Source organism: Aethalodelphis obliquidens, unplaced genomic scaffold, assembly GCF_003676395.1.
Source record: "Aethalodelphis obliquidens isolate GAN/ISIS:26980383/991018 unplaced genomic scaffold, ASM367639v1 scaffold11, whole genome shotgun sequence".
Taxonomy (NCBI): Eukaryota; Metazoa; Chordata; class Mammalia; order Artiodactyla; family Delphinidae; genus Aethalodelphis; species Aethalodelphis obliquidens.
Window position 1 is genome coordinate 17891473 of NW_020837955.1, and position 12080 is coordinate 17903552.

The 12080-nt window shown below is 44.9% G+C and overlaps 1 protein-coding gene across 1 annotated transcript in view; it reads right to left on the bottom strand.

Moving 5' to 3' along the window:
* PKD2L1 (polycystin 2 like 1, transient receptor potential cation channel) overlaps positions 1 to 10160 on the bottom strand; it is a 36307-nt gene extending 26147 nt beyond the window's left edge. The window contains 2 exon segments of the mRNA XM_027112317.1: positions 7180 to 7293; positions 7706 to 10160. Coding sequence (XP_026968118.1) covers positions 7180 to 7293; positions 7706 to 7940 — 349 coding nt within the window. The 5' untranslated portion in view covers positions 7941 to 10160.
* Between the last annotated feature and the right edge of the window lie 1920 nt (positions 10161 to 12080).

The following is a 12080-nucleotide window of genomic DNA, read 5'->3' on the forward strand; positions in this document are numbered from 1 at the left end:
CCCCCCCCCCCAAACTCATAGATACAGAGAACAGATTGGTGGTTACCAGATGCAGGAGATGGGCAAAATGGGTGAAGGTGGTCGAAACATAAAAATTTCCAGTTATAAGATCAATAAATCCTGGGGTACAGGACTGGTGACTATAGTTAATAATACTGTTTTCTATATTTGAAAGTTGCTAAGAGAGTAGATCTTAAAAGTTCTCATCACAAGAAAAAAAACTGTAACTATGTGTGGTGATGAATGTTAACTAAACTTATTGTGGTAATCCTTTCACAATATGTAAATACATCAGATCATCATGTTGTACACCTAAAACTAATACAGTGTTACCTGTCAATTGTATCTCAATTTTAAAAAAGACATATTCTTCCCGATCTCCAAGCTTACTTCAGCCTCTCCTGTTAATGCAAGATTCCACCAATCTATGGACAGAACCTTAAAATTCTCTACAAGAAAGCAGTGAACAGAGGCAGGCATTGCCTTACAACCAGTAGCGGATAAAGAACATCCAATTGATGTTAGTTGGTGTGTAGATACAAGTCACCAAAGGCCAAGGGTCTCTGCCCTCCTCCCCAGCTCCATGGTGACCAGACCCAGCCTTGTCTTGGCTCAGAGCCGCTCCTATGGGGGGGAGTGGGGGCAGTCCCAGGTGCACCTTTGAGATAACAATACTGTCTCCTAAAACAAACAGCCATTGTTTCCACACAAAGACCTTCAATGTTTCCTCCATCAACAAAAGGCTACAGCCATCCTGCCAAGAAGACAAAAGGCTGGAAGCCCTTTCAGAAACAGCATGACAGTGGGAGGGAAGGGGTGGAGGCAGGAAGATCATTCTCCAGCACTTTCTCTGCGCAGGAATAGGACTGACTCCACCCATCAGGGACCTTTCTGAATTACTGATCACTCCTGGACTATTCATAATGACAATAATAACAGCTTCCTAATCTGTGAAATGGAAGTAATAATATCTATCCCTTACAGGATTGCTGTCAGGATCAAATGAGATAATAGGTATGAAAGCTCTTTGTAAGGTTTAAAGGGCTGCACAACTGATATGGTTATTATGAAAAGATTGATGGTTCACCCACAATGCCTGCATTAAAAAGATAGATCTATTTTAGCCAGATGAGACTCCAAATAGCCCTGGTGTCTAGACCCACCCGGTTCCTAGAATAAAGCATAAGGGAGAAGAAATGTGCTCAGTATGGCTGACCGCTATAGTTTACTGGGGCCCATCCCAGGCCAAACTGCTGTGCAGGTGATGCCTGACTTAGTTGACTGTTCTTTCCAGCCCCAGGAACCCACATCCTGGAAATAAGCCCTTTGATGGGTGGTCCCTCACCTAAGGTCTAATGTGCCAAACTTCACCCCCAATCTTCTTCTTTGCCTGTCTTCAAATATACTTCTTATGCAATTTACACAAAAGTAAATACACATAGTATATTAAAACATGAGAAAATTGTCCATCCTCACTAGTAACCAAAGACCAATAAATTAAGGTAAATTGTACTATGTTATGCCTATTCAGTAATAAAAAATATAAATAAGAATATCCAATGTTAATGAAGTTATGACAAAAATTGGTATGATCTTACAGTGCTAGCAACATAATAAATTTATATGATTGCTTACAGAGGCAAAATGACAACACATAGTAAGTACCAAGAATACATTACTGTCTTTGTAGTAATTTTCTCTCCCTGGAAATTCCGAGATAATTCAACAAAAGTGGTGAAAAAATGCAGCAAGCATAGATACATTTACCTACTCTAGGCAAATACTGAAATAACAAGAGGAATGTTTTCGCTAATTGTGGTGTGACTGCAGTCATTAAAATGAAAATATAAAAACAACTTACAAGCATGAGGAACTATGATATAATTGTAAGTGGAAGTGTACAATATGACACAACTAGGCAAAATATATAACTATATGGATAAAGTTTGGTAATTAGAAAATAACCTTTGGTACTGTGGTGGTGAATTGTATTTCAAAATGTTCCTTAAGTTTTTACATCACCTTTTAAATATGGCAATAAAAAGAAAGAAAAGTAATCAGCTGGTAGAATTCTCTCAAGAGTCTGCTTCTTTTAGGGTAGGGCAGGGAGTTATCCTTGATAAGATGTTGATGGGTGTTAATAAATTAATGTGTAACAAATTTGCATGCAAAGAGACTGCTTAGAATGTGAGTCAGGCTGCTAGTCCCCAGTTGGATTCCTACTTCTGCCACTTATTTGCTGTGTGGCCTTAGGCAAGCTATTTGCCATATCTAAACTTTTCCCAATTTGTAAAATGGGAGTGATAACAGAACCAATTTCTTAGAGTTATTGGGAGTAGTCAATGAGATAATGTACCTGGCATTGTGCCAGGCACATTGAAAAATTATTCAATAAAGCTTTGTTGTTTATGCTGTTGATAATGACGATGATGATGATGGTGGTGGTGGTAGTGATAAACTGGGGTCTTCTGGAGAAAATGCCTTAAAGTTTTAATGTCAGAAGTGGATGCTGCTCAAATGATACTATCCCTAAATGTGGAGCCAACTACAAATTTGAAATGTATTTTAAAATAGACATTCTAGGGACTCCCCGGGTGGTCCAGTGGTTAAGAATCCACCTTCCAATGCAGGAGACGTGGGTTCAATCCCTGGTCGGGGAACTAAGATCCTACACGCCACGGGGCAACTGAGTCCAAGCACTGCAACTAGAGAGCCTGCGTGCCACGACTAAGACCCAACGTAGCCATAAATAAATAAATAAATAAATAAATAAATTTTAAAATAGACTTTTTTAAAAGGACTTTAATTTTTAGAGCAGTTTTAGGTTCAAAGCAAAATTGAGTGGAAGGTGCAGAGATTTCCCATACACCCCTTACCTCCACATACACACAGCCAGAGTGGTACGTGTTACAACTGATGAACCTATGTTGACACATCACCATTACCCGAAGTCCATACTTTACATTAGGGTTCACTCTTGGTGTTGTATATTCTATGCATTTAAATAAATGTATAATAATGACATGTATCTACCATAATAATGTCATACAGAGTAGTTTCACTGCCCCAAAATCCTCTATGCTTTACCTACTCATTTCAGCTTCCCCCAAGACCCCGGCAGCCACCAGTCCTTTCACTACCTCCATAGTTTTGCCTTTTCCAGAATATCATGTAGTTAGAACCATACATTATATAGTCTTTTCAGATTTGCTTCTTTCTTGAAAGGTATTTTTTACAAACAGACTAAAAGATTAAGTATTTTGAAATTCCCCTAGATAACACAAAGATAAATACTATCCGTAATTGTGTTAGATTCTTTATATATGTTATGTCCATAAGATAAGTATTATTATCCCTGTTCTACCAACAAGGAAGTGCCTAACATCACAAAACCAATAAGCAGAAGAGCTGGTATCTGAATCCCGTTAGTCTGACTCCGATGTTCTATCTTTCCATTATGCCAGAGTATTTATCTTAATGCCAATATGGGTCCTGGAGCATCTGAACCTAGTTTCAGGAATTGACAGGGAAAAGCAAACTGGTACAGTGCATATCCATATCATGGCAGCATATCACATGTCATGGCAGCTCTTAGAAGACAGCATCCTGATAGAACAACACAACAGCCACCCTGCTTTATACCAGATTCTATGGCCAGGACTTGCATCCCCGTCCTTAGGTAGGACATCTTAGTCAGCACACTGACTAGCAAAATTAGGTGGGTCTATTTTAGTGTTTCTTAACATTTTTTGTATTGTACCCTAACCCAGGAGCCTCTTTAGACATTGTCTTCCTAATCACCCTCCACCCTAATTAAATTTTAATACCACATATATTCTCTACATTTGCTTATGTACTATAGCCCTTTGGAGAGCCAAAAAGCTATTGAAATATCTAAGTGGGATTTTTTTGCCCTGAAAGAAACTACTTCCACCCCTCTGGGGGCTATATCATCCCCACTGAGAATACATAGTCTAGTTGCAGGTGGCCAGAGCTCAGGGAGGCTGAGGAAGCAGAGATGCCAGACAGGTGAGGTCAGGACCCTGGAGAGCACCAAAGAAGCCCTACTGAGACCATGTCCAAGGCTCAGTGTTGCCTGAAGATTAGCCTGAAGGAAGGAAGGGGCTGGGAGAGCATGGGGCCTAGGAAACTAGTTTTAGTGGTATTTTGTTATGTGTTGTAGGAACCATCAGAATGTGAAGGCCTCCAAATTCTCTTTCATAAGAATGTTCTTGAGGGGGCTGGCGTTTGTGCTTATAACTCTTCAGTGGCTCCCCACAGGGTCCTCAGGATAGCATCCCAATTCCATATCATACCTTATAAGACCCTTCATGACCCGCCCCTGCTTAAACGGCCAGCTTTGTCATCTTTTACTACTTTGCTCTTCAAACTCCCTGCTCCAGCCACACTGATGCACTCTCACTAGACCACGCCCTCTGTCACTTCTGGGACTTGGCACATGCTGTTCTTTCTCCCCAGAAACTTCCCTTGTCTTTACCTCTCTTTCAGGGAGCTAAATCCTCCTCATTTTTCAGATTTTAGTTTAGAAATTATTTCCTCTGCATGTCCTCATATATTCCACAACTCTGGATACAACTGAAGTAACAGCATCACAGAACTCTGAACTGGTCAGACTGACTATGGAGTATTTTGTCCATTACTGGGCATCATATAGATCAGGCCTAGAGACAGGCAACCAGGATGGTGAGCATTATGGAATATTTTTTACTATATGCTAGGCACAGAGGTAATGACTTCATGGATATTGCCTCATGTACCTTATGTAATAATCTTATTGGATTGGGTAGGTACAGATGAGAAAACTGAAACTCAGAGAAGTTAAGCAACTTACTCAAAGTCCCTCACCTGGTAAATGGTAGAACCTGGTGTTTGAACCCAAGTCTGTGTAAATTCAGAGCCCATGCCTTCAATCTCTGCATAATATCACTTCTGGAAACCATATTATAATGAACTGGTTTAGTGAGAAACTAGAAGGTAACTAATCCAGAGAACATATTACCAAGGAGAAACACGATAGCCACATTCAGTCACAGTGGAAGGGTTGTCACTTCGGAGAGTAACAGGGAAGTAGACAGCTCAATAGAAGGAAGTTCTCAAAAGGAGAAGATGAGCCCCTGAAAGGCTCAAGGATCAGTCATCTCTGTATATCTCAGTCCAATGTCTGGCATAGAAAGGGGAGCTCTGTGGATGAAAGGAAATAGGGCTTCCCAACAGTAGAAGAGCTGCCCCATGAAAGAGTGAAACTCCTGTGGATGTTCCCCACGATGGGGCTGCTTGGTCACCTGACAGAGAACCACAGGAGGGATCTTGGAGAAAGGATTTCTGCATCCTTGAACTAGATGACCTCTAAAGCTCCTGGCCGCTTCAGGATTCTGTAATTATTGGACTGAGTCCACGACTCAGACTTCGGCAAGCTACAGACCATCTAGTATTTGTCGGTGCATTGAGATCTCAAAAAGTAGAGAACACAAGTGGATAGAACTTAAGCTTCCCACCCTGAAGCCAGAATGGTTCAGTCTAACTCTGGGGAGCTAGAAACCTCCCAATCTTGCTCCAAAGGCTAACCTGGAAATGGAGATATTTGAGCCATTTATAGAGAAAGGCTCTGCCTGCAGGTTACAGCTGTTGTCACAGGATCTGAAAAAGGAGAGAGACACTCCTTCCTAGCAGATGGTTGAGACAAAAAGTCAGTATGTCAACAAACGAATTTCTGAGAGTCATTGCTGAAAGGAATCAAATGGGCCCCCAAAAATGTACACTGGGTTGACTGTTGTTCCCCATATGCTCTGCCTCCTTTCACTCCATGCTGATGGCCTGTGGTAAACATGTAGAACGGTCCCGTCTATCCCCACAGAGTGAGTCCCAACAGAGTACAACCAAAACAAGTGTTCAGCTTTCCTAGAGGGCTCATACACATGTGGATAGCTCACAAAGATGATGAAATTTTTAACCAAAACTTATATAATCAGACCTTCAGAGTCTACTTGCAAACGATTCATGCATCCTAAAAAGAACAGAGGCTTCTGTGGGGTATAAAGCCACCTAGTGATGGAGGCACCTTAGTTGTAAGGTCCAAGCTGCAGCTTCAGTCAACACACGCATACACACACAACTCTATGAAACTAGCCAAAATTCACTTGTGCAAAAATTTAAAGAAGCAATTAATAGAAAAGCAAAGCATGTTTATCTGTAGGCCTTATAGCATCTGTTTGGTCCACCTTTATTATTATCTCTAATTCTTTGACTCTATTTTTCCATGGTTCACCGATCTATCTATTCACTTGCTTCTCTCAGCTTAGAGACCAAACCTTCCCAGCTTATATCTATAGATAGATCTTCAGATAAGCTTCCCTCAAAGCCTGTGGCATGGTGCTCTTTCACATGGGAGAACCTTAGCTGCACTGACTACCACACCATTTGCATCTTTAATCCTTTTATTAGGGATCTGAGCTCTAAGGCCTGCTGAATCTTTTTCCTCCTGCCTCCAAAGAAATGTGGATCAGACCTAGTATAATAACTCTGTGAAACCCACCAAACTATTTTTTCTGAACAGAAAAAAGTGTCTTGGGACTTCCCTGGCGGCACAGTGGATAAGAGTCCACACTTCCAATGCAGGGGGTCCGGGTTCGATCCCTGGTCAGGGAACTAGATCCCACAAGCGTGCCATGGCTAAGAGTTCACATGCCACAACTAAGGAGCCTGGGAGCTGCAACTAAGGAGCCTGCCTGCCACAACTAAAACCTGGTGCAACCAAATAAATGAATAAATAAATAAATAAAAAGGAGTGTCTTCCACTCTTTACAGAAGGGTAAAAACTTCCACCTGCTAATAGAAAACAGTGGCTGTTAAGTAGATATCAGGAACTTGAACTTAAAAAGTGGATTCCTCTTATAACACTTGAAGAAGTAACCTGTATTAAAAGCTTTCCAATAGTCTGCCTTTTTCTCCTGAACTCAGTGACAACTTCTTTTTAATTAAAAAATCTTAAGCTGAAAAGGTATAAAATAGAATGTTATTATTGATATAAAGATCCCAGGGCACAGCCTGCTCGTACAGATGGAGGCTGTCCCCACAGATATTGCCCACAGAGGTGTGTGCCCAGTTGTTGTACACATAGATGTTCTCACACACAGATGCACAGAGACAGATGTTACTTGCAGAAACAAATGTCCACCAGGAACACGATGTACACCAAAAGCTCCCGCAGGGTGGTCTTGACATAAAGTTCCTGGTTCTCAGCTGTGTTCTCAGTCAAGGTTGTTCCCCAAAGTTCTAAGGGAGGGACATTGGAAAGACGCCCAGGATTCCCAACAGCAGGGCTCCTTCCAGTTACCCTACCTATCAGTCCCTGGACTTTATTCTCATTTCCACCCCAGCCCTTTTACCTGTCACCTTATCTCAGGTGGGGCAGTCTAAGGCATCATCATATCCGTGTCTTCCCTCAAACTAGCTCCCTCATACCCTTCTGGGTCCCCAAGAGATGACTGTGCCAGGCTCTCCCTCTGGGAGACCACTAAACTAGCCTCCGTACTCTGGGGCATTCAGCTCTAACGCAGACCATTCACAAACCCCAAAGACACACTGAGATTCCACCTCTTCTTCAGACTGTATCCCCTTCCAACAGCTTCTGTGGACCCCTTCTCCTGACTCCAGTATCTCAGGAGAACCCTCCCCCACCAGGTACCTCTGATGCCACGACAGATCTGAAGGCAGCAACTGGACACCAGGGTCTTGTGTGCCTTCTCCTGGGGTGCATCTTCAGGCTTCTTGGGTTGGGATGGAGGAGGCACCGCACTGGAGATGGTACAGATCCTTGGTGTCCCACGCAGGGAGGGGGCGCCAATGTAGGCGGGGTTGTCCCAGGCTCCGCTCCCCAGCTTTTGTAGCTCCTGCCCCTCGGGACATTGCACAGCATTCATGGGGAATGAGGCAGGAGACCTGGCACCTCAGGTACCCACTCTCACCTGGGAGGGAAGAGAACAAAGGCACAGCCCAGCCTAGCCAGCAGAGGGCAAAGGAAAGGGAGTGTGAGAGCAGCTGGTCTCACACAGCCTCTGTCTCCTGCCTTTTGTAGGAGGAAAGCAGGTGCCTGTTCAGGGGAATAGGAGGGGACTGGGGCTGGAAGGAAGGAGGGGTGAGAGAGGTGAATGTTGTGGGGAGAGGAAGGCTGCTTGCAGATGGGGCCTGGGAGGGATGGTCCTGAGTCAGACAAAAGAGGTGATGAAAGAGCAATGGGTGGAGCTGGGAGGAGAGGGAGGCTGGCCGACTCCACAGCAGGTCTGAGTTCATGTCCACTAAAAGCTCCTGAAAGGGCCGCCATGGATCGGGGTGGGGACCAAGGGCAGGCACAGGAGAATGAAAAGCGTTGCCTCCCTCCCAGGCTCAGCCAACAGTGTCTGAGGCTCTTTTACTGTCTCACCTGGAGCTGCCCCCTCTCCTACCTCATTCCACCCCCACAGCTGGGGGAGAAGGATAGTGGCAGGAGGACCCCCTGCTTCAGATACTTAAGGGACAGGCTTTCTGGCCACTGATGAGGAGGGGAAAAGCCTGCAGAGTTCCAGCTTATCTGTATCCTTTTTTCCGAGGTCTGCCCTCTTGCAGCTTACGGGTGAGCTATACTGCTAGAAAGGTCTTCTTTGAAGGGGTAGGGCTCAGCCTAGGAAAAAGGCTAAGCACTGACTGGGAAGATGGATCAGAGAGCAAAGGGCAAGGACTGTGTGACCTGAGACTCCTTAAGGGGAAGGTATACCTGGACCCAGCTCAGCTGACAATCTTATCTGTGGCTCTGCTTAGTACTGGACCTAGAACTGAACGCAGGAGCACAAAATGCTCATAGAAGAGGTATCCAGGCTGATCTGCTTTTTATCCAGTTTTGGTTTCTGAATCAAAACCCTGGCAAGGACCCTTGAGCACATCCTTGCCTGTGCCCAGATCCAGCCTCTGATCACATGCCCTGGCTCGTTCGTCTACAGGCTCAGTACGGGGCTGGTCCCACAAGGGCAGGTGCTTACCTCCCCCCTGATGGCTGGAGTGGGAGCTGCCCTCTCTCCAGCTCCTGGCTCCCCATCTGGGCTACTCTACTGATGCGGTGGCCTGAAGCCCACCTTTGTGCTCAGTAAAACATCAGCCTGGTGGAAGTCACCGGTCTTCAGTGTCCCCATAAAGAGAACCTGATCCCAGACAACCCAGGGCTGGGTTCAGCTCCTTGATAAATAGATGTACCTCAGCATCTGAGATGGCGCCTGTCCTACCCCTGGGTCTGCTGCATGGAGCTCCTGCCCCAGGCCCAGATATTATGAAGGGAATTAACTCTGTCTGGGCTGGAGCTAAGGCCACTCTGTGAGCTTTCCTAGATGGAGGAGTTCCCATCTTTCCGTTTTTTTGGTTAGTGGAACATACATTCCAAGGTGTTTGTTTTCTTTGGGAAGACAAAGGATCAGGAACTGGGCCTGTACTGCTCATTTTGTCTGAAATCATCTGATAGTGAAGGAAAGGGAGCTGCTGTCTCTCACCCACATGCTTTTCAAACAATTGCAAAAGGACCCCCGGCTTGCAAAACTGAACTCTGGGACAGAGGTGATGAACAGGAAGCTAGCAGTAGAGTCCAGAGAAGTGGGGAAAGGAACTGGAGATGGTTTCTGGTTCCTCTAGGGTAATTTTGTATCCTCAGGGAGGCCTGTGAATAGCAGGGGTTTGGATGGACCCAAGGAGGTTCATCACGTGACAGGTCCCAGACCCCTAATGATGCTGAAAGCTCAGCTTCTCTGTACACTGGTGCCGAATCAAATCTTAGAGACAGAGTTTGGGGTGAAGTAGAAAAGGACAGCTTTATTGCTTTGCCAGGCAAAGGGGGACACAGTGTGCTCCTGCCCTTGAAAACTATGTGTCCCTCTTGGAGAGGATAGTGAGAAGTTTTACAGTAATGGTTCAAAGAGGCCGTGATCAGCTTGTGGACATTCTTCTGAAGGGTTGGTGGTGAGGTAAGTAGGAGTCAGCATCATCAACCTTCAGGTTCCAACTGGTCTGAGGTCTACCTGCCTGTGGGCAGCATACCATCATTAATCATTAATTTCTCCCACCTGGAGGGGGTTTCAGTATCTGCAAAACAGCTCAAAGATATTGTTGTGTGTATCCTTGATGGGGAACCAGGACCTTGCCCCAAGGCTGCACTACTGTTTCTCTTGACGGTTCGTTTCTCCCTGGTCTCTCATCCCCTCCCTTCCCTAATTAGTAACTGCTTGAATCTGCCCATTGGAACTCGGGGAAGGTCAAGGAGGCTGAATGAAGACTATATCCTATAATCAAAGAAATGGGGGACACAGAAAGGCTTTGTACCCAGGAGCCCCACAGGGCACTGCTCGGCATCACTGGGAGCTTAAGGCCAGCAGTGTGTGACCTGTCACGATCACCTACCTGGCCAACATTGCTCTTCCCTGCTCCGTCTTGAGCACTCGCCAAGTAAGGATCAACCTATAATGCCCCCATGGGGCACAGGTTATGCAACAGAGCTTGAGAAATATTCTCAAAAGATGTTCTGTGTTCCTAAGAGGTTTAGTCTTACTCAAGAAGTTGTAAATGTGGTAATAAAGTGGGATCTCCTAATGATTTAATGGCCAGCAGTTCTCCATGCCCTCCAGCTTCTATTGGCACTTGACTTCACTCTGTTAAAAAGGGCAGCTCATTTCAGGGGAGTCCTGTAGCAAAACCCAAGACGCTTGAACTTGAAACCAGAACTCCTGGGTTTAACTTTTTGTTCAGCAACACACTGACCAGATGGTTCTGGACAAGTCCCTTTTGAGACTTTCTTTACCTATCTGCAAATTGTTGATAATAAGGCCAGCCCTGTTGACCTTAAGGACTATTTTAAAACTAAAATAGAATATAGAAGTCTTTATAAACTCTGTACACTATAAAGCACACAACAAATTTAATGATCATACCATTGCATCCATCCTGGTGCATTCCACTCACACACAGCAGTTCATGGTTAAGGTAGACACCTTCAGCCAGGACTCTGTTGTCATTGCCCCTGAAGGACAAGGGTCCCAGAACTCTCTGTGCCTACACCCATTTCATTTCAGATGACACCAACAGAATAGAATGGTAACATTTCAGGTGGAGGGTATTATACAAGTAGCCTTTGAATGAAAGCACCTCTTAGAAGAGTTTTATAACCACAGGACAAGCCTTGTGAGTCATCTAAACCAAAAGGACCTCTTCGTCATGAAGGCTCTTAACCACTTGGTGAATTGGTCCCATTGCTTCAGTGGGATAAATTTTTTGGTCACATGCTCTCCTCATGCAGACATCAGGAAGAGAGTTATCCTCTTCCCACCACCAGTGTACTCCCTTTTCACAACATCCCCATCCCAGCCAGCTTCTCCAGTGCTACCCGGATCTGCTAGGCCTTGACAAAGAGTCCGGAGACATCAAAGTCTATAAGATGGAAACTTGTGGTCCATCTCCTTATAAGTTTTCCATAGAACTTCCTCTGGGATAGGATACTTTCCATACTTTAGAGAAAGGAACTCTGGGGAGATTGACAGTCCAGGTTCTACAGGGAGAAGCAAGCTGCAAACCACCTTCTGTATTTTACATAGTGACTCAACCTTTTTCACCCCAATAGACATAAACAGTAGGAAACACTTTATAAGTTACAATGGCTCACTATGGCAATGATTCTCAGTGGAAGACACTAGAAATCACTTATCTATAAGAAAGAACCCTGGGTACAAGAGCTTAACCTTCACCACCAGAGTCACCTGCATAGTAAAAATACCAAAATTCGGGCCTTCCCTGGTGGCGCAGTGGTTAAGAATCCACCTGCCAATGCAGGAGACATGGGTTTGAGCCCTGGCCCTGGAAGATCCCACATGCCGCGGAGCAACTAAGCCCCTGTGCCACAACTACTGAGCCTGCGCTCTAGAGCCCACGAGCCACAGCTACTGAAGCCCGCGTGCCTAGAGCCCATGATCCGCAACAAGAGAAGCCACCGCAATGAGAAACCCACGCACCACAACAGAGTAGCCCCCGCTCGCCGCAACTAGAGAAAACTTGTA